Source organism: Mugil cephalus, chromosome 19, assembly GCF_022458985.1.
Source record: "Mugil cephalus isolate CIBA_MC_2020 chromosome 19, CIBA_Mcephalus_1.1, whole genome shotgun sequence".
NCBI lineage: Eukaryota > Metazoa > Chordata > Actinopteri > Mugiliformes > Mugilidae > Mugil > Mugil cephalus.
The window spans coordinates 3693057-3711744 of record NC_061788.1 but is presented as its reverse complement, the minus strand read 5'-3'; the positions used below and the strand labels follow the sequence as shown (position 1 = coordinate 3711744).

The following is an 18688-nucleotide window of genomic DNA, read 5'->3' as shown; positions in this document are numbered from 1 at the left end:
AAAAAAAAAAAAAAAAAAAAAAACTATCAGTGGTCTGTCTTTACAAACAGCACGAGTATGAAAAAGAAACATCTGATATAAAAAGAAAAAGTTGTTGTTTGTTTTTGTTCAAATTGCACCAAGGTTTCTCCAGGTGACGTGTCCCCAGGTGACGTCGTCTTCTCGTCTCTCTCTCTCTCTTGGTTTTGGCTCTTCATCGTGTGATAAGTTTTACAAAAAAAAAAAAAAAAAAAAAAATAATAATTATATTCCAGATCAGTTTTCCCAGTCGGCGCAGGGCAGGCCCTCGTCCTCGGACTCGGACTCCGGGGACGCCTCCTTGATCCTCCTCAGGGCCTCGTGGATGCTGCGTGTCAGGGCGTCCGCCGAGTGGCTGAAGCTCTTCGGGGGGCGCTGCTGCTCCGGCCGGGTCCGGACCTTCCTCAGCCGGACGCCCTGCCGGATCTGGGCCAGGATGTTCTCCCCGTCGTCGTCCGGGTCGGGCCCCAGGACCCTCAGCTCCGCCTTCCTCAGGTGGAAGCTGCCGCGCTTCAGGGAGGCCAGCACCTCGTCCATGGGGGAGCTCGCTGAGGACGCAGAGAGAGACGGGGACGGTTAAAGTCTCACGTTAAAAAAATCAAAAGAAATTTGAGATTTGAGAGCGTTCACTCCTCCTCCTCACCTCTCCTCCACTGCGTCGAGTCCAGAGACGCCGTCTTCCTCAGCTTCTTCCTCGCCGTCAGGAGTTGGCTGCTGTCAAAGAAGCGGGGGGAGAACGGGGCCAGCGGGAGGGAGGAGGGGGAGTCGGACTCGCATTTATGGAGGCGCGTCGGGCTGTTTGAGGAGGGATCCTTCTCCCCCTCATCAACCTGCTGCTGGTCCTCCACAGGTGGAGGTGGAGGAGGAGGGGGAGGAGGAGGTGGGGGAGGAGGTGGAGGAGGAGGGGGAGCACCACCGAATGAGAGAATAGACGGGGGAGTCGAGAGGGGAGGCAGCGAGAGGAACGGAGGCGGCGAAGAGTGGAGAGTCTGCAGATCCGCGGGCGGCAGAGAGACGCTGTCGCAGCCGAAGGCGTCGGGAGGAGGAGGAGGAGGAGGAGGAGGAGCAGAGAGTTCTGGGAGGTCGGAGACGAGGACGACGACCTCGGTCTGGACTCCGGCTGCCTGGGTGCTGGGGGGGTGAGCCGCTCGTCTCCGCCCGGGAGGCTGACTCAGACGCAGACGGCTGGACTTCAGAGTCACCTGACCCGGATAACGCTGAGACGAGACGAGAGACACACAAACCATTAACGCAGGTGTGCGTCCACATGTGGACACGTTTGACCTCATTCCTTCCCGGTCACATTAAAGACCCAACAGATCCAGTCCGGACAGAACCATAACATTCACATGAAGTCATGACGTCCGGCTGGAGACACATTTTAAATACCAGGTGTGTCCTCAAGGAGACGAACTCTCACCTGTCTCATGCTGCGCAGTCTGTCCAGCGTCCTCTGTCTCTCCTGACTCACTCTGGCGTTCTGCTTGGCTTCGTCGTCTTCGTCGTCTTCTCCCTTTTTAAAAGCAACAAGTGGAATCGGACGGGATCGATTCCAGGTTCGTTCATTATTCAGAAGCTTTTTATTTAAACAGTGAGCGTCGATCTTTATTTTTTTGAAGTACGTAAATATAAAATACAGATGTGTTACAGCTGTCGGGGTGAAATCATTGAGTGAGTTTATCAAAAAAAAAGTGTAATGAAAAGTATAAAATGACTGAAGATTATAATGAAAGGAAATAGAGTTTGAAAGGACATAAATGAGACAATGTAGCAACTGATTTAGTTTTTTTTCTATATTTCTATAGTTAATTTGACTTTTCTCCTGTAGATATTCAGTTGGATTGAATCATAAGTTAATTTAAAGACATAAACTATCAGCCTCGTGCTTCTGCCTGAATGACAGACGTGTTTTTCTGTGTATTGAATCGTAGAAAACGAAGCGGCTCAATGATGAATCTCACCAGTTGTAGCAGCAGAGATGTGCCGTCTCCTTGGCGTTGTTGGATCTTCTGGTTGTGATTGACGATACAGATTTCCTGCCCAAGAGAAAATAAACACGATGATGAATCTGATCTGATCTGATCTGATCTGATCCGATCCGGCTGCAGGTACGAAGGTCTCACCTTCTTGTTTTTGAGGTAGACTTTCTTGGCAGTGATGCGTCCCCGTCGCGCCTCCAGCTGCCGCGTCCTCTGCTGCAGGACGCTGAGCTCTTCGTCTCTGAGCGGCGACGGCGGCGGCGTGGCCGGGTCCTCTAGGCCCTTCATGGCGTCGGGGCTCTCGAAGGCGTCGTAGTACACCACCTCATCCTGACGCTCTGCAAGAGGAGAACGTTCGGTTTCAAATAGCTGAACTTCTTTGCACATTTCTGCTCAGCGACAGTGAACTCACCCGTCATCTGCCGGCGTAAACTCTGCAGCTGAGCGTTCAGCAGCAGCTCCTCGCAGCGCAGCACCTCCGCCTGGATGTCGTACAGCTGCAGCTGCAGCTCGTAGTACAGCGCCTCCAGCTGGTCCAGGCGCAGCATGGCGTCCTCTCCGCCCTGCAGACTCTGCATCTACGAGACACCAGCCGGGCAGCGGCGTTACTCTTCCACGGGCCGTAAAGCACAGCGTTAATTATCACACAGCTCTGCCTGACGCTGAGTCAGGGTTCACGATCTCGCTGAGAAGGTGCAGAAAACATTCGGACCTGCGAGTCTCTCCCAGTGACTCACTTCCACTGTTTAAGAGCAGGATGTTATTCTCTCCATTACAGGATGCCGCAGCCATGAGCTCACTTTCCCAGCTCGGCCCTTATCTCAGATTTTTGTTCCCTTCTTCCAACTTTTAACGAGGGATGTCCAGATAATGTCATTTTTTTTTTTTTTCCCCACCAATCTCAATCATTTAAAATCGAGTATCTAGCTGATCCGATCTTAAATAAACAAAACTTTCTCGTCTTCCTTGTTTTTCTCTTAGAGTCGACCGGACTCTGTGATAAATAAATCTGTCTGTCTCAGTTAATGTGGTGTGGAGACGGGAGCTTGTATATTTCTCTTAAACAAGAAGAAGTTTTGACCTAAAACAAACTAAATGCCTGGATCGAGACAATCCCTACTTTAAACCAACACCTGATAGAAGCCTGACTCAGTGGTTCTGGTTCTACCTCCTCCTTCAGGCCGTGCTTCCTCTGCTCCAGGCAGATTTCCTTGGCTCTCATCAGCTGCAGCGTTTCTTTGGAGACGCCGTACTGCAGCCGCTCCATGCGCTCCACCGCCGCCGTCCACGCGGACTTCCCAAACTTCTTCTGGTCCGCGCGCATCCGCTCGTACAACGCTGCAACACACACACACACGGTGATAATGACGGACTCAAAGTCGGTCTTTTTTTAGAGACAGAAATGTTAAAAACCTGCCTCAGACCTCACTTTAAAAGTCTGAAGTCTATTATTTGAGTAAATGATTAACAGATTCGTCTGTTAGAAGCATAGCTGAGATGTTTTGAGGATTAAAACGCACCTTCAGAGCAAAAGATCAAAGATCCTGCGGAGAGGAAATAACCTGGTTTACCTTTCTGAGCTCGAGTCGTGGTTTCAAAGAACTTGACGGTCAGGTCTTGGATGGAGAGGACGGCGGTGTGAGCCTTCTTCTGCCAGTCCTCGTCCTCTTTCCTCAGGCCGTCCACGCGACGCGGCCCCAGACGCTCCGTCTCCAGAGAAATCTGACGGGAGGCGGCGAAAAAACAGGCATCAGGCGCCACCGACCAGGAGTTTGACACGTCAGAGAAACACATCTATGTTTGGTGGTGTGTCGTCTTCGCTTTTGTATTTACGCTGCTCGATTTTAAACAAGTGTAGGAGGGAGAATCTTCTGAGCTACCGACACGTGGACAAGGAAATACATTTTGAACCAGGTATCAAGCTAATGCTGCGTTCACACCAGAACTGAAAGAGCAACAATTAATTTGTTTGTTTACATTTAGTTTTTGTTCTTGTGTGCAGTGGATTCATGGTGTGTATGAACAAATATATATTTTCATAGAGAGGAAACTCATCCCTGTGCTACGTCAGTGAAGATCAGTCGTCATTGACGTCATGGTTTCACTAAAATACAACAACAGAGACAACTGGACGCCCTCCACCAGTCACTCAGAACCGAAGGAGCCACTTAGACCAAACTCAAACAAATCAAGTTCCCTTTGTTTTGTTTTTTGTTGGTTGTGAAATGTGAAGCTGTGGTTAAAGGAGGTGTGGACACAGAGTATTGGATCATCATCCGAGATGATGATATTCTCAGAAAAGTGACGGGAAGCGTCACGCCGAGCCTAAAAATAACCGAAACCTCTTGTGTATTTAGACTAAAACGGGTGGAAAGAGAGCAGTAAAAAAGCCGCCTCTTTGTCCACACTCAGCACTACCAGCGAAATACAGCAGATGGTGGTAACGCTGAGAAGCGGCGTTTATATGTGTGTGTGTGTGTGCACGTTCGCAGTGACACTAACCCAGTGTCCTACTAAAGCTGCTGGAACAATAAATAAAAAATTAAAAGGAAATCTAAACACACTTGAGGAAAGGAGGGGGAAGGAGAAGGAGGAGGAGGAGGAGGAGGGTTAAACTCCAGGTCATTTTTCCACCGGCTCGTGTCCAGGCCATGTGAATGAGGGGAGGGGAGAGCGCTGCCACGTGGTGTCCTGTCCTGGTGTTGACTCAGAAACACAACCCCTCACAAGAAGCAGAGGAACAAAATGTACACGGACTATACGCTTAAAAAAACTCCCGACGCCGGCCCCGGTGCAGCGGTTTATTCACGTTCCTGATGCTAAACAGATGTGTGTAGGTGCTCAGAGAGAAACAAACTTCAGACGCTCTGACTTACAGTATGTTATGTGCTGTGTATGTTGTTAAGTGAGTCTGCACGTGAGCGACGAGAACAGGGAGTGTGTGTTTTTTTTTTTTTCCTCTCTTCTTTCTCGGGGTGAAACTGAGAGCGAGTGGGGGAGGAGAGATTACATCAGAAAACCAGAAAGAGGAGAATGAGAGGAAGGAGAAAATATTGGAAAAATGAACCGTGATCTTATGGTTTAGGCATCTTTTAACGAGAAAACACGCCAACGCATCTGAAAACAGGAGTGAGGGAGAGCGACCTTTGACACTTCAGAGCAACAAATGGCTGGAAAAACTGGAGTCGGATCAGACGGACGTCTGCGAGCATCTGCTGTTTCGCCTCTTTGCATATTTTTGGGGGGTTGGGGGGTTAACAGATTCAGTGACAGTCTGCTGAACTGGTTTTTATGCAAAGCAGGAAAACGTCTCGTGCACAATTGGCAAAAATGTTCCTTTCTCTTTTCTAGTAAAGTTGACTGAGACCTGCTTTCACTGTTCCACAATTAAACACTTAAAGTTTGCTAAAGTGTTAAAGTTTTACCTTAAACTGTATAAATTCAGGATGAAATATGTGAAACACTAGGATTTATTTTATTTTATTTATTTAGTCTTGATTTAAGCAGGTTAGTCCCAAAGGAGATCTGACCCACAGTTATTAAAAGATAGAAACAAACCACAAATAAATCAGTTACATAAGAACATACTTAATTGAGACACTTGCATACAGAAAGTATCAGAACAGGTATAAAGTTTCATAGATGGAGTTCGGATTAAAGCTTATTCCAAACATCCAAAAACCTAAAAACTTTCTTTCCCAATTTGTTTTATGTTTGGAAAAACCAAAAGCAAAATGTCCATTAAGCGGAGATTTAACCTCCTTGTTTCCACATGAGAAGGAATTTTACCTAGAACATACATACCAACGACTACATTACCCATAATCCAAGTTGCCTAGTGACCGTTCTATCAGAAATTCATATATGCCACTAACAGAACCTACAATAACTTTGAAACCAATGTTCAAAGTCTGTAAATACCTGCAAAATAAAAGAAAACTACAAGTCTGAGAGTATGTTTCCACAAATCAGCAAATCTTTTCAACCACGCCTCCTGAATCCAAAGTTAAAGATTCAGGGAGGGGGAGTCATGTGTCTGTTTTCTTAACACCTCTGGCCAACAGCTGTGAAGAGACAAAGCACAGAGGCGTCAGTCTGAAAATAGAGGTGACATCAGTTCCCGCGGTGAAGAGCTGGGATTACAGCATGGACGCGGTCACGGTGGAACTTTATCTCATCGGGTTAAAACAGGAATTAAAAGGAAAGACACAAGGTTTTTATCAGAGGAAACACAATCCTACAAGGAGGAGACGACGGCAACTAAACATTAAAACATTTAACACAATTCAGTTACTTGTTGAAAGATGCAGAATTCTTTGATCTCATGATTTATACGTGTAGATGTATATTAAAAAAAAAAAAAAAAAAGACGTTTCCTCTGTGTGTTTATGTAAATAAAGTAATTCAGGAGGATCGTTTACTTTCAATCCAAGTCACAGAATCACCTCATTTGCATTTTATCCTAATGTGCTATTCCCACATTTGTATAAAAAAATTTGCCTGACAGGTGTATCACAGAGCGCCGTGACGACCGTTGCCAGGTAACCGACGCCACCGGCGACGACGACGATGTGAAACAACCGGTAACCGGAGATTCGAGCATCTCAGAGACGTTACAGCGAAACCACATGTTTAATTCACGGCTGACCTTTGACCTCCCACACAACAGGACACCCCCCCCAATCACCCACCCCCCCCACCCACACAGCGCCGTCCCACAATGCACCATTCACCAAACTACCTGCTCTTTCATTCACTGATTTGCTAAAGCACAGATCTATACGCAATAACAATAATCAAAGCTAAATAATCTCATAGAAGATGGATATTTGATTCAGGATCCAAACAATCGCTGCATCCAAACGAAGCTTAACCCTTAATTGTAGCTCGTTACAACCCTCCAGGTGAGCTAGCTCGGGGTAACACCCCCCCCCCCCCCCCCCCCCCCCCAGCACCAAGGAGGATGCAAACTGTATGGAAATAACCGTCTCCTACATTGCTGCTAATTCACACCGCTCCCCCTCTGTCCCTCCACACAATGAAGAAAGTATGGAATCCCCCACTGAATCACCGCTCCCTCATTTCCTTCTTTTTTTTTTTTTTTTTTTTTTGACAGGAACCAACTCCACCTGCTTTGTTTTTCAGCCGTTGCGTCGCCCTGAGGGGCTGCAGGTGGTGGAGCTGGGAAACGCCGGCTTCCTAGAGAGTTCAGACTCTCAGAGCGATATATCAGATCTATAAAACATGTCGGGAAGAAGCAGAATTGAAAAAGTCTTCGGGCTAAAGCTCGTCTTCGCCAAATAAAACTAACCTTTTCACTTTTTTATGCCAAAAAAATAAAGTACGGAGGTGGACATACACAGCTAAAGATATTAGTATGTAATGCATAAAGAAGCTTGCGGTGTGTAGTTTATATTTGACTCTCTTATAAGCCTCCTTTACCTGTTTTTAAGCCCCACATTTCTATACTTTTATCAGTGCAGTCGTCTACACAAACTTGGAAAGGTTTCCCACATTTTATTTAACAACTACAGATTCCTCCTTCGGAAAAAAACGACTTCGCTCAGGAGATGAGGCTGGTGATGCAGCTTAAAGGATTAGCTCATCTGCATTAATGGTTTACAACTATTTTCTGAGCAAAAACACACCAAACAGTCGCAGTTTAATCCCAGTCGAACGTTTTCAATTTGACCGAGATTTAAATGTGTCGACTGTGGCAAGTTGAATACGCTTCATCCAATTTCTGACAATTCACAGCAAAAATGATTAAATGGTCAAATAATCTGCAAATATATCAGTTTATCTACATTTTTGTTATTGTCAAAATAAATAAAACAGAAAGACCTAAATGTTTTCCAACTATTCAACAGGTTACGAATAAATAGCTAATTAAACATTATGTTCATTTCATATGTTTTGCATATAATTTGTTCTCTTGTGTCGACGTAACACAACCAGACTTTGAGAAAGTGCGACATACATCGTAGCGATTCCAGTGAAAGTCCTTAATTTAGATCAGCACCCGCCCTAGAACCCAAATACCATCATAACGCAAGACTCATAAACACGCTCATAAACACGGCCGCAGTCATTCGCGTCGGTTAGCGCCACACAACGCGTGAGGATGAGCACGATGTGGACGACACAGACCGAGTCTGACTGAGACGGGGGGACGACAAAAAAACTGTTTACATGATGAAAGTTGAGCCAGATCCAAAACATGACCGAGCGTCGTCCGGACCGAAAAAAAAAAAAAAGTGTGACGACAGAGAGGAGCTGCACAAAATCAAAGCCATGTGAAATGTATATATAGGGGAAAAACAAACTTCTTTGTACACTTCTTTCTGCTAAAGCTATTTATTTCATAGCTGTACCTGTCAGTAATCTTAGTTTAGTAAAACGCAGCTGAGGTTTAAACTCTGGCAGGTGTGAATAAAGGCACATAAAGGTTCAGTAACACAGCAGTAAACTATAGACACAGTCTATAAACTGTTCAGCTGAAACTCTTATCAACAAGTCATAACTCAAATCTGAACAGACACGACACGATAATAATGTGACTTATTTACTTTGTCTGGAGCTTTGTAGGTTTCAACCAACTATAGAATAAAAAAAAAAAAAAAAAAAGAGGAGAGGCTTCAAAGAGTAAAAGCTATTTAAATGGACAATGTCTCTTCAGTCCTTTTTTTTTTTTTTTTTTTAAACGTGAACAACATTGCTCTGTCTCCTGTGTTGAGTTTCATTTGTTGGAAATTCTCTGTTCATAAGAAAAAGATGAGGTTTCGAAGGTTTCTGTCCACGTGGACTTATTTTCACTTGTTTGAACAACTGCTTGTTTTTCTGGAAACTCCTCACCTGATTTTTACCCCACGCGGGGCAAACATGCTCAGAAACAGTGGATTTATTCCAACCAGATCATGCGTTTACGTGGTTATCGTGAGCTAATGTTTTCCTACTGAACGGATCAGTAAAGGTTTGCATTTTTTATTACTTGTGTTCTTGCAAAAATGTCCAGAACTTTATGGTTTCAGGTTTTCAGAAACACCTACAATAACAAAAAAAAACACCTATAGGACCCAACCTAAAGCCAAAGTACGCGTCTTACTCTATACGGGCTGTTGAACAAGTGCACAAGATGCAAGTAGGACTCTGACCTATCGACTGAACCGGGCAATGTGTCAACACTGAGTGTGAGAGACAGGAGACAGTAGAGATTAGCCGGCGGAATTACTTCCCTTTTCAAGCCTCTAATGAAGAAAAAGCAACAAAGATGGAGAGCGGAGAAAAAAAAAAAAAATGGTGGAGTGTGGAAAACAGAAGAGTGTGTGCTGAAGCTGCAGAATTACTGAGTGGTTTAGTGGTTGCTGTAATAATACTTATGCTGGTTGTTAAGCTGCTCTGGGCAGGATGGGGGGGGGGGAGCCTCTCTGGCTGATCCTCTGCCCCCAGATGTAAAGCTGAAGCATAGAACAGACCGGCTACTACACCACCACCACCCTTACTACTACCACCACCACTGCTACACACGGCCTAAGCTAATGCTAATGGGCTTAGGAGGCTCAGTGGAGGACATTTACGATTGCACTGCATTTCCAAAAGCACAAACACGATGTAACTATAGTAGACAGGCGTCCTGGCACACCTTTAAAATAATGTGCTCCAGGACAGAGCTACGTCGAGGTCTAAACCTGCTTAAATCAAGCCCCTAAAAAAAAAAAAACCAGATGGTATTTGTATCTGTGTGTGTGTGTCTCGTGTGCGTTACCTTAATCTGCTGCCGCCGCAACATAGCCAGCTCCCTCATGTCCCTGAAGGGCTGCAGCAGGTAGTGGTAGAGCTGGGTGGTGGCCTCCAGCAGGTCCCCGTACGCCTCGTCCTCCTCCGGGTACACCTGCAGCAGCTCCACCATGCTGTCCATGGCTCTGTGCTTGTCCAACACCTGGGACAAACAAACAAATAAATAAATAAATAAATAAATATGAGGCTGGAGACTGGAGACAAAAACCTCCAGAAATACTTCCTGGTTTCCAGTTTCAATCGTCTGAACTTTAAAGGAAGTTCCTCAAACATTTTACCTCAAGGAAAACATCATCCATGACCAAGTTCCTGGTACCTGGAGCGTTAACAGTATTTTCCTTTTCAAATATGACCAGAGCTACTTCCGTGCATAAATTAAAAATATCATTCACGTTCTGCTTGTTTAAACATTTGCGTTGGGATTACTTGCGTAACCGAGTCTGGGAAATCCATTAATAACCAACTATTAACGCTACAGTTTCACCCAAATCTTTAAAAATGCATAACAAATGTTTATGTTTTATGTATTTGTTAACTGGCTTTTTTGTTGTGTTTTAGATTAAACAATTAATTGATAATCAGATAAAGTTTAATCAGCAATGAAACTATGGGAGGGTTCAATGTGCAGACATTTAGCTTTTTAATTAACTAACTAATTAACGTAACTCATTCATTTTAGTGTTTCCTTGAGACCACTAGGAATCATTTTCAGGTTAGTTTGTGGTCTTTTAAAAAACTCAAACAAGGAAATGAAATGCAGCACACAGAGTGTGCATGTTTAACTTTGTGGTGAGGAATGATACCATAAAATACATTGTGTGTATGTACATTGTGAGTGTCGTACAAGCAGAATAAATAGGCCCCAACTGTTGCTGATTCGTACCATATGTCCAACCATCCACAACAGAACTGCTCATTGTTGCCGAGATAAAAGGCCATTAAAAAACAGCCATTGTTCAAAGAAAACACACACAATTCATCAGAAACCAGCAGCCTCCGATTCACACGGCAACAATACTTCTCCTCTTCACGTCTGGCCCTCAGATAATGTCGAAAATGAACGACGCCACCCAAACCGAAGACGTGAATAAAGTGCTCTTCTCTCTCCGAGCGCTGCCACAGATATGAATAGAGACTCTTATATTAACTCGGGCGCTGCTTTTTTCCCCGACTCGTATGAAGACACTACACGATTCAGCCCCAACACTGCTCCTACTGTTTACCTTGGCTCTGTGTCGCCCTGGTAACCACTGCCCCCCCCCCCCCCCCCCCCCCAACCCCTTAGCTCCAGTCGCTACCCGGGCACGAGCTAGGCACTTAAGATTTAAACTGTCTAGACGGGAGAATATCAGAGCACTGACACCATCACAATGTTTTTTTACTTTTATTTTAAGGACGTGAACAAGCTTTGTTTGCAATGTTTTATTATTATTTTACTTCATCAAATCTGTGTTGTCGGGCGCAAGAAAACAAGAGAAAAGTGCAGCATTTGCACTTCACGGTCAAGAGGATTACTTGTCTTAATTAGAGCTGAAACAATTAGTTGATTAGTCAATCTGCAAAATTGTGTGTGCAGCTACTCTGATAATTGTCTTTAAGGTGATTTAGAAGTAAAACATGTCAAATGTTTCCAAGTGTCTGAAGAATCTGACGCTTGTCGTTGTCGCAGCTGATGATTAACTTCATATTAATTATTCTTCTTATTTTTAAATCGAGGATTAATCGGTTGGAAAAAGTCGTTACTTGCGGCAATTATTATTTAAAAACATCCTCATATTTATCCTACTGAGTTACTGTTCATTATATTACATACAGAAAATCTGGGAAAAGATTAGCATGTTCCTCGTGCTATTTAGAGTATGTTATATATAAATAAATAAATAAATTACAGACATGTATGCATGATTTAACCTTGCTGAAAATCAAAAAGATAATGAAAAAGTACATTTCCTCCTGTGCTTAGTTTGTAATTACAGGACCTCCCTGGTGATGATATGAGCCGAAGTGTATCTTCTTCAGCTCTGTCATCAGGACTAATGCTTCTTTGTGCTCAAGTAGTTTCCCTCTGTGCCTTTTAATTGAGATATCACACACAAGAGGAACACGCCTCGACTGTGAATACAATTCAGGAGTCATAAAATGCTAAATGAGTGCACCGCCTACGAGTATGAATCAACAGACCTGCTAAAAAAAAAAAAAAAGAAATCCTTTAGTGCTCGTTTCATTCACAGGCTTAGAGAGATTATTTTAATAATTTAAAGTCATTTAAACCTTTTTTTATTTCAAACAAGTAAACAGCTGTAATAATATCTGCTGTTTTTCAGTCTCAAAGGAGAGAAAACTGAATATTTAGACAGACAAAGGACTCATCTTTGGTGGAGTCCAAACTTAAGATTAATTGGCTTATTTGTGACTAATAGTTTGGAAAGTAAACAAAGCGATAAACTGCTTCGGTTCAAACATGCCACAATTAAATTTGACTATGTCATGTTTCGTGTCCACATTAACTTGAGTGCAACCTGATGTGAGTGAGTGACACAACATAATAAATACCCACATGGGAACTGTGCGATGTAAACAAACAGTCACGCGACCGTAAAGCAGATTAATACCACAGCTGCATTTGTGGTGAATATGAACTATGATGCACACACAACATAGAGAAGTCAACACAACATCGTCATGTGAAGTCACTCAGTGAGGAACTCAAAAATCATTTTACACATTGGTTCAAATAACCAACCATCCATGGCTGAAGTGCCCTTGAGCAAATCACCTAAGCCCCAAAACTTCTCCCTAATATACATGTCAATGCATGTGTTATGTGTAAACAACTGATTTCCCCACTGTGAGATCAAATGTTGTCTGGTTGTCAAACAAAGACGAAAAGGGTTGAACCCAACGAATCAACATCAAACAATACTGGCAACAAAGGCAAAGACTGTGTTGTCTCCTGTGTCTGGACAAAAACACACCACAAAGACTAGAACCAACAACCAGTTAGTGCACTTTGCTTCCTGCTTAACCATTTTCTGAGGAACCAAGTCCAGGACACGACAAACTAACGTCCAAGAACTGTCAGCAGACGAGGGAGTTGCACTTGAAAATGTCGCTAAGACGCATACGTACGTTCTGAGTAACAGGAAGTAACTCTTCATACCAGCAGGTGGCAGTGTTCATTATTTAAAATTAGAAATATTAGAGGCTACTGTTAGCTGGGAGGCTATGTAGCTAGTAAGAGCTACTGTTAGCTGAGAGACCAAGAAGAGCTACTATTAACTGGGAAGTTAGGGAGAGCTACTGTTAGCTGAGAGGCTATGTAGCTAGGAAGAGCTACAATTAGCTGGGAGACCAAAAAGAGCTACTGTTAGCTGGGAGACCAACAAGAGCTACTATTAGCTGGGAGGCCAGGAAGAGCTACTGTTAGCTGGGAGGCTATGTAGCTAGGAAGAGCTACAATTAGCTGGGAAGCTAGGTAGCTAGGAAGAGCTACTATTAGCTGGGAGGCTAGGAAGAGCGACTGTTAACTGGGAAGTTAGGAAGAACTACTGTTAGCTGAGAGGCTATGTAGCTAGGAAGAGCTACTATTTGCTGGGAAGCTATGAAGAGCCGCCGTTAGCTAGGGGGGCTAGAAAGAGCCACTGTTAGCTAGGGGGCTAGAAAGAGCCACTGTTAGCTAGGGGGGCTAGAAAGAGGTCCTCTTGGCTGGGAGGGTATGAAGCTAGGATGAGCTACTATTAGTTAGTCTCTGGTTCAATGACCATATCGTGGTAAAAATGTCTGTGTATGTGCAACGATGAAGATAGAAACAGGAAGTGCCTCTTTAAACTTTGATCTTATGTTTACTTTCATCTCTTCCTTTTCTCTTCTCTTGATGTGGTTCTCTGATCTGAACAATCAACTTCCAGATTCAATGGTTCAGTGTTCAAATCCTGGATTATCGTGGTTACAGATACGTGCACTCGCCCACTTTATTTCATATTTGCTTCCTCTAATTTCACGCCAAACTCTGTAACTTTATCCTCTGCATTACAATCCAAGATAATGTTTCATCACTTCTTACAAGCATTACATTATCCCCCACCCAGAGAACGACAAACAAAAATCCCAGATAAGCCATTCAAATTTAACTATTATCTCACAACGTGTCAGGTTGACTTTAGACAAGCCGTTAGCGCGATGAAGCTCAACAACCAACAGATGAGGGGGAAAAAAAAGGGAAAAGAGTGTTTGGTCAATGATCGACCGGCTGCACGGGCGCTATTTTTACCACAAGTCAAGCCTCCAGCATATGTGGGCTCGTTATCTTCAAGAACGAGGGTCTTTAGGTTGAGATGGTATCTTTGCTTTCAAAGACGTGATAAAGACACGTTTGCACAGACCAAACAAACCCGTACGAGCTGGTAACTGTCGATGAAATTCATCAACTTGATAAGCGACACTTTGAAATATTCAGTTAATCGTTATATATATATTAACAGGGTGATTTTTCGCATCTTTTTTTTTTTTTTTTTAGCATTATCTGACATTTTATAGACGAAACTGGAAACAGATTAAAGGCTAAGATTAGAAGATGGTGAAAATAGCTGTTCAATTATCTGTGGTGTGGTTTGTGACAGGAAGAGTCGCACATAAATAGGAGAGGTTGTGCAAAGCCCTTAGTGAGTTATTTGTGCTTGAATGAATAAGGAAATATTGAGGTAATCGTTATATATTAACAGGGAGAGTAAGAGATTGTTGGTGATTTTGTAGCAGCCACTCATTTAAACACAAAAACAGCCTGGCAGCGGTGGGATTCGAACCCACGCCCCCGAAGAGACTGGAGCCTTAATCCAGCGCCTTAGACCGCTCGGCCACGCTACCACATACCCGCATCTTATTTTACTACATTCCTCGTGACCCTGTGTTGATTATACTTCTTAGGGTAAAAGGTTTATTATGAATGAACTTCAATCCACTGAGACGAGGAAAACGGACAAAAATCCCATAAAACTGAGTAAATATTACCTCTGTTGTTGTTGTTGACACTATCTCAGCGTGGTGCTGCAACCTTTGACGACTGAGCTTGGATGTAAAGGCTGCACTAACTCAAACTAGTTATACTAAGAAGTGGACAGGGAGGTAAACACTGATGCATCATCTCTTTAAATGAGGAAGGAAATAATTCGATCATCTTGTCACAGTCTTGGACCTCAAGGTCACACACACCACATGCCTGTTTGTTGATCAGGAACAATGAATGTAAACAAAACTTTTTCTTGAGACGTGATGCACTAAGCCAACGCTCAGTTTTAGCCTCAACACACAGTTTGATGTTCCTGCGTTAAGTTTACGAAGGGGCTACGGCGCTAACACGGATACCAACGCTTTGAAATTGATTGTTTTGCATCAGTAAAGAAAGTTGGATCAATGAAGTTTCAGCCTCCATTGTTGAAAGAGAAACAGGAAATAGAAACAGAAATTAAACCGACACAGCGCCGACTAGTGTTTTGGAGGCGTAGTTACAGAGCGAGTCAGACTGATGAGGCACAAGTATAAATGACTCCTGCGCAGGCTACATATTTAAGCTACAGCGTCTAGTCCTGCAACACTATAATTAGTGAACACCTGTAAATGATTCACCTGAAACTCTTCTGATAAACTGAACAGTCATTTCAGTCATTCGCTTCAAAAAACAAAACAAATCTGGTTTGGAAGTCAGGAAATCATCTTTTTTTAGCATTATCTGACATTTTATAGACAAAATCATGAACAGATTAAATGCTAAGATGTTAAATTATCTGCGGTGTGTGTAGGTTTGTCCCGGAAGAGTTACACATAAACAGGAGATATTCAGCCACTGAACAAGGTGTTCGCGGTTGTGCAAAAGCCCTTAGCAAGTTATTCATGCTTGAATGAGCTGAACAAAACAAGAGACGAGGTGAAATATTCGGCCCGAGGCATCGTCTCCTCCTATATTTAGCCCCGAACAACTCGTATCTACTCCAACAACAAAAGGTAACAAAACATGTGGAACTGCAGACCCTTTCGTTTCGGGGCTAAATATACACCCTCAGCTGCCTTTGGATAAAAAGCACGAAACAACCTCAACAGCTGTAGTGACACATCATTTGCGCTAACTCCACCTCCATTTGTTCTCCCCCCCCCCACCCCTGTTTCGTGCAACTCCCTTTTTCTTTTCGAATGTCGCTCAGCCAACTGGAGTGAGGTGTCTGGCCAGAGCAGATCATGTTACTGGCCTGTGAACGTGAAGCAACAGATGGTAGATCACAGAGGAGGAGGGTGGAGGGGGTAGGTGGGGGTGGACAAAGGAAGAGGAGGAGGAGAATAAGCAGAGAGCATGGGGCACAATTATGTTCCAAAAAAAAAAAAAAGAGAACATGCACCATGTCTGCGGTTGTCCTGCTAAAAAAAAAAAAAAACAGCATTCCTGTGAAATTGTAAGGGGTGAGATTAAAGAGAAAGCCACAACATCAGCAATTAAAAAACTTCATATAATAATAATAATAAAGTGTTTATTTCACCTCTTGCATGCGTCTTTTGGCCCTCTCCAGAGCATCCTCGTAGCCTTTCTGCCTCAGCTCCCCCAGGCTCTCGTAATACTCCTCCGCGTCGTCGCTCTCGGAGAAGAGCACCTGTGACAGGATCTTCCAGCCGCAGGTGTCCAGGGCGTGACCCAGGTACACCTGCAGCTGGTAGCACAGGGCGTCCGTGTCCCGCTGCGGCTGCGACTGCGACTGCGGCGACACCCCGAAAAGCACCGTCCACACGCCGGCCTGGTCCTCCGGGAAGGGGGGCAAGCACGGCTCCAGGTCGGAGTTGACGGCGCACAGCTGGAGGTGCGCGGCCCGCAGGTCCTGGAAGGAGAACAGCCCGGCCCAGCTGAAGTCTTCGCGGGGTCCGGGGCTGCCGTCTCCGTCCGCGTCATCCGGAGGAGACAGGGGGGCGTCCAGGGGGTCCAGGATCTCGATGTCCAACACCTTAGCTGTCAGGATGTCCCAGGAGCCCGATGCGGGACTCGCGAACGTCTTACCCACTTTCGAACCCGTGCAGTCTCCAGCGGTGGTAGTAGTAGTAGTATTATTATTATTTGTTGTGTTTTTGCCTTTGGGGTCCGAGTGAGGTTTTACTTTCTTCTTCGACGTGACGGGACTTTTTGAGGGTTGTTTTTTAGCCGCCGCCGCCGGGGCAGGAAGTGCAGCGTCGCGGGGGGGGCTCCAGTCGAGGTCCAGCGCGGCGCTCCGTCTCTGCACGGTTCTGTTGTGGCAGGTTATGGCGAACTTTCCCTCGACGTCGTTCCAGGCCACGATGAAGACGAATTTGTGTCGCTCCTTCTCGTCGAAGACTTTGGGCCGGACGGACACCCACCCGGACTCCAAGTTATCCTCCATGGTGAATGACATCTCATCCAGCCAGTAAACACGTAGATTAACCACGAACAAAATAAAATAAAAAAATAAAATAAAATAAATAAATATAGAAAAATAAAAAAACGTCTTCTGGTGTCGAAGCTAAAATGCTACAGCTAGTTAACGGCTAATTTAGCTAAATATCGACGGGAACTCGCTGGAAATTAGAGGCTGAAACAAAGACTGCGTCGTCCCGAGACACGGTTTCGGGTTTCGGGATCCGGGACATGAAGAGGTTCCGGTGGCCGGAGGTTGCTCGGACATCACGGTGTAACCGGACTCGCTGCGGACCGGACAACGTCCGTTGTTGCCATGACACCTGGCCGCTCACCTGCTCGCGCTCCGTGGCGATGCGTCGCGTTCTTTTGTCCGTTTTTTTTTCTTAGACAATGCGATCGGTCGCGCGGCTCCGGGTGTCACGTGTGAGTGTGAGCCTCTTGTGTTTACAAGCACAAGGTGCGTGCGCGTGTGTCAAATCCGGGGAGGGATTTAACTCGCGCGACCCCAGACCCCCCTTTTTTTCTCTGGTGCTGCATTCACGCTCCATGATGAAAATAGGAAATAAGAGACTAAGTGATTTAAACACATTTCTGATTCTTTCGTTAAGTACATTGTTTGTTTTTTTAGCTTTAGCAGAATTAAATTTAAGACTATTTCAAACTTTTTAATAGCAGAACAAGTATGAAATACATATAAATGAAAACAAGACGTATAATCAGACGCACGAATTTACAGAATAAATCACTGTAGTATCTGCAACTTTCAGTTAATTAAATGTAAGACCAGCACAAGTGGATTTATCTTGTTCTGGTGTCTAAAAAACGCCACAAAGTCTGGTTTTGGAGAACCTTCAACCAATTTACCAGTTTACAGACGTGTACCATCTATTTTTCGTATCCGCTACTTTTGTTTTAACCAATCTTTTAGTAAGTCAGCTTTTATTTGCTTTTGAGTTATGAGAAAATGATTAAAACAACGACTTCTCTTTGGAATTTTTGACGTCCTTTCATCCACGCAGCAACTTTTAGACGTAGACAGTTTTTTGTCCTATGAACCCTGAAAGCACCATAACGATCCCTTTCCTTTAAGATCTTATTAAGCCTAAAAAAACCGCACAGAGACAAGAAACAGATCCACGTAAATTGGGGTTCTGTTTCTAAATGTTTGTATATAACTAATTTAAACATGTGTTTGTGAGTCTGCTTCGTTTTCTTTCTCTCTGTCTCTTTCTCTCTGTTCCTGTCGTGCACGAGGAGCGTAAACATCTGCACGTGGGTACATCCATGACGCAAGCACGTAGAACGTGCTGAGGCCCGGTTGGTGTATGGAGGACCGAGTGGGACGAAATATATTTTATAAAAAACAAAACACCAGATGACGTTAATCCTATTTTATTTGTATTTGTTTTAATTTGAATAAATAAATAAATAATAATGAAATAAAATACTAATTACAAATATGTTTAGCATTTTTATTTCGTCGCCA

At 44.1% G+C, this 18688-nt stretch overlaps 1 protein-coding gene and 1 non-coding gene across 2 annotated transcripts; both read right to left on the bottom strand.

Annotated features, from left to right (window-relative positions):
• Nucleotides 1-222: 222 nt before the first annotated feature.
• jmy (junction mediating and regulatory protein, p53 cofactor) lies at nucleotides 223-18581 on the bottom strand. Its single transcript, XM_047570763.1, has 10 exons — nucleotides 16319-18581; nucleotides 9763-9936; nucleotides 3569-3719; nucleotides 3166-3335; nucleotides 2410-2575; nucleotides 2142-2335; nucleotides 1980-2054; nucleotides 1439-1531; nucleotides 662-1235; nucleotides 223-566 (listed from the first exon to the last, which is right to left on the bottom strand). The coding sequence occupies exons 1-10, from the start codon at nucleotides 17195-17197 to the stop codon at nucleotides 256-258; spliced, it is 2787 nt and encodes a 928-aa protein (XP_047426719.1). The 5' UTR covers nucleotides 17198-18581; the 3' UTR covers nucleotides 223-255.
• trnal-aag lies at nucleotides 14576-14657 on the bottom strand. The gene has a single exon. It is a non-coding gene; the product is annotated as a tRNA-Leu (tRNA).
• Nucleotides 18582-18688: the final 107 nt, after the last annotated feature.

Coding starts and splice junctions, on each gene's coding strand:
- jmy (XM_047570763.1), bottom strand. CDS start 17,197: ATGTCATTCACCATGGAGGATAACTTGGAGTCCGGGTGGGTGTCCGTC. Junction 2,055..2,141: donor TCTACCTCAAAAACAAGAAG/GTGAGACCTTCG, acceptor TCTCTTGGGCAG/GAAATCTGTATCGTCAATCA. Junction 567..661: donor CTCGACGCAGTGGAGGAGAG/GTGAGGAGGAGG, acceptor CTGCGTCCTCAG/CGAGCTCCCCCATGGACGAG.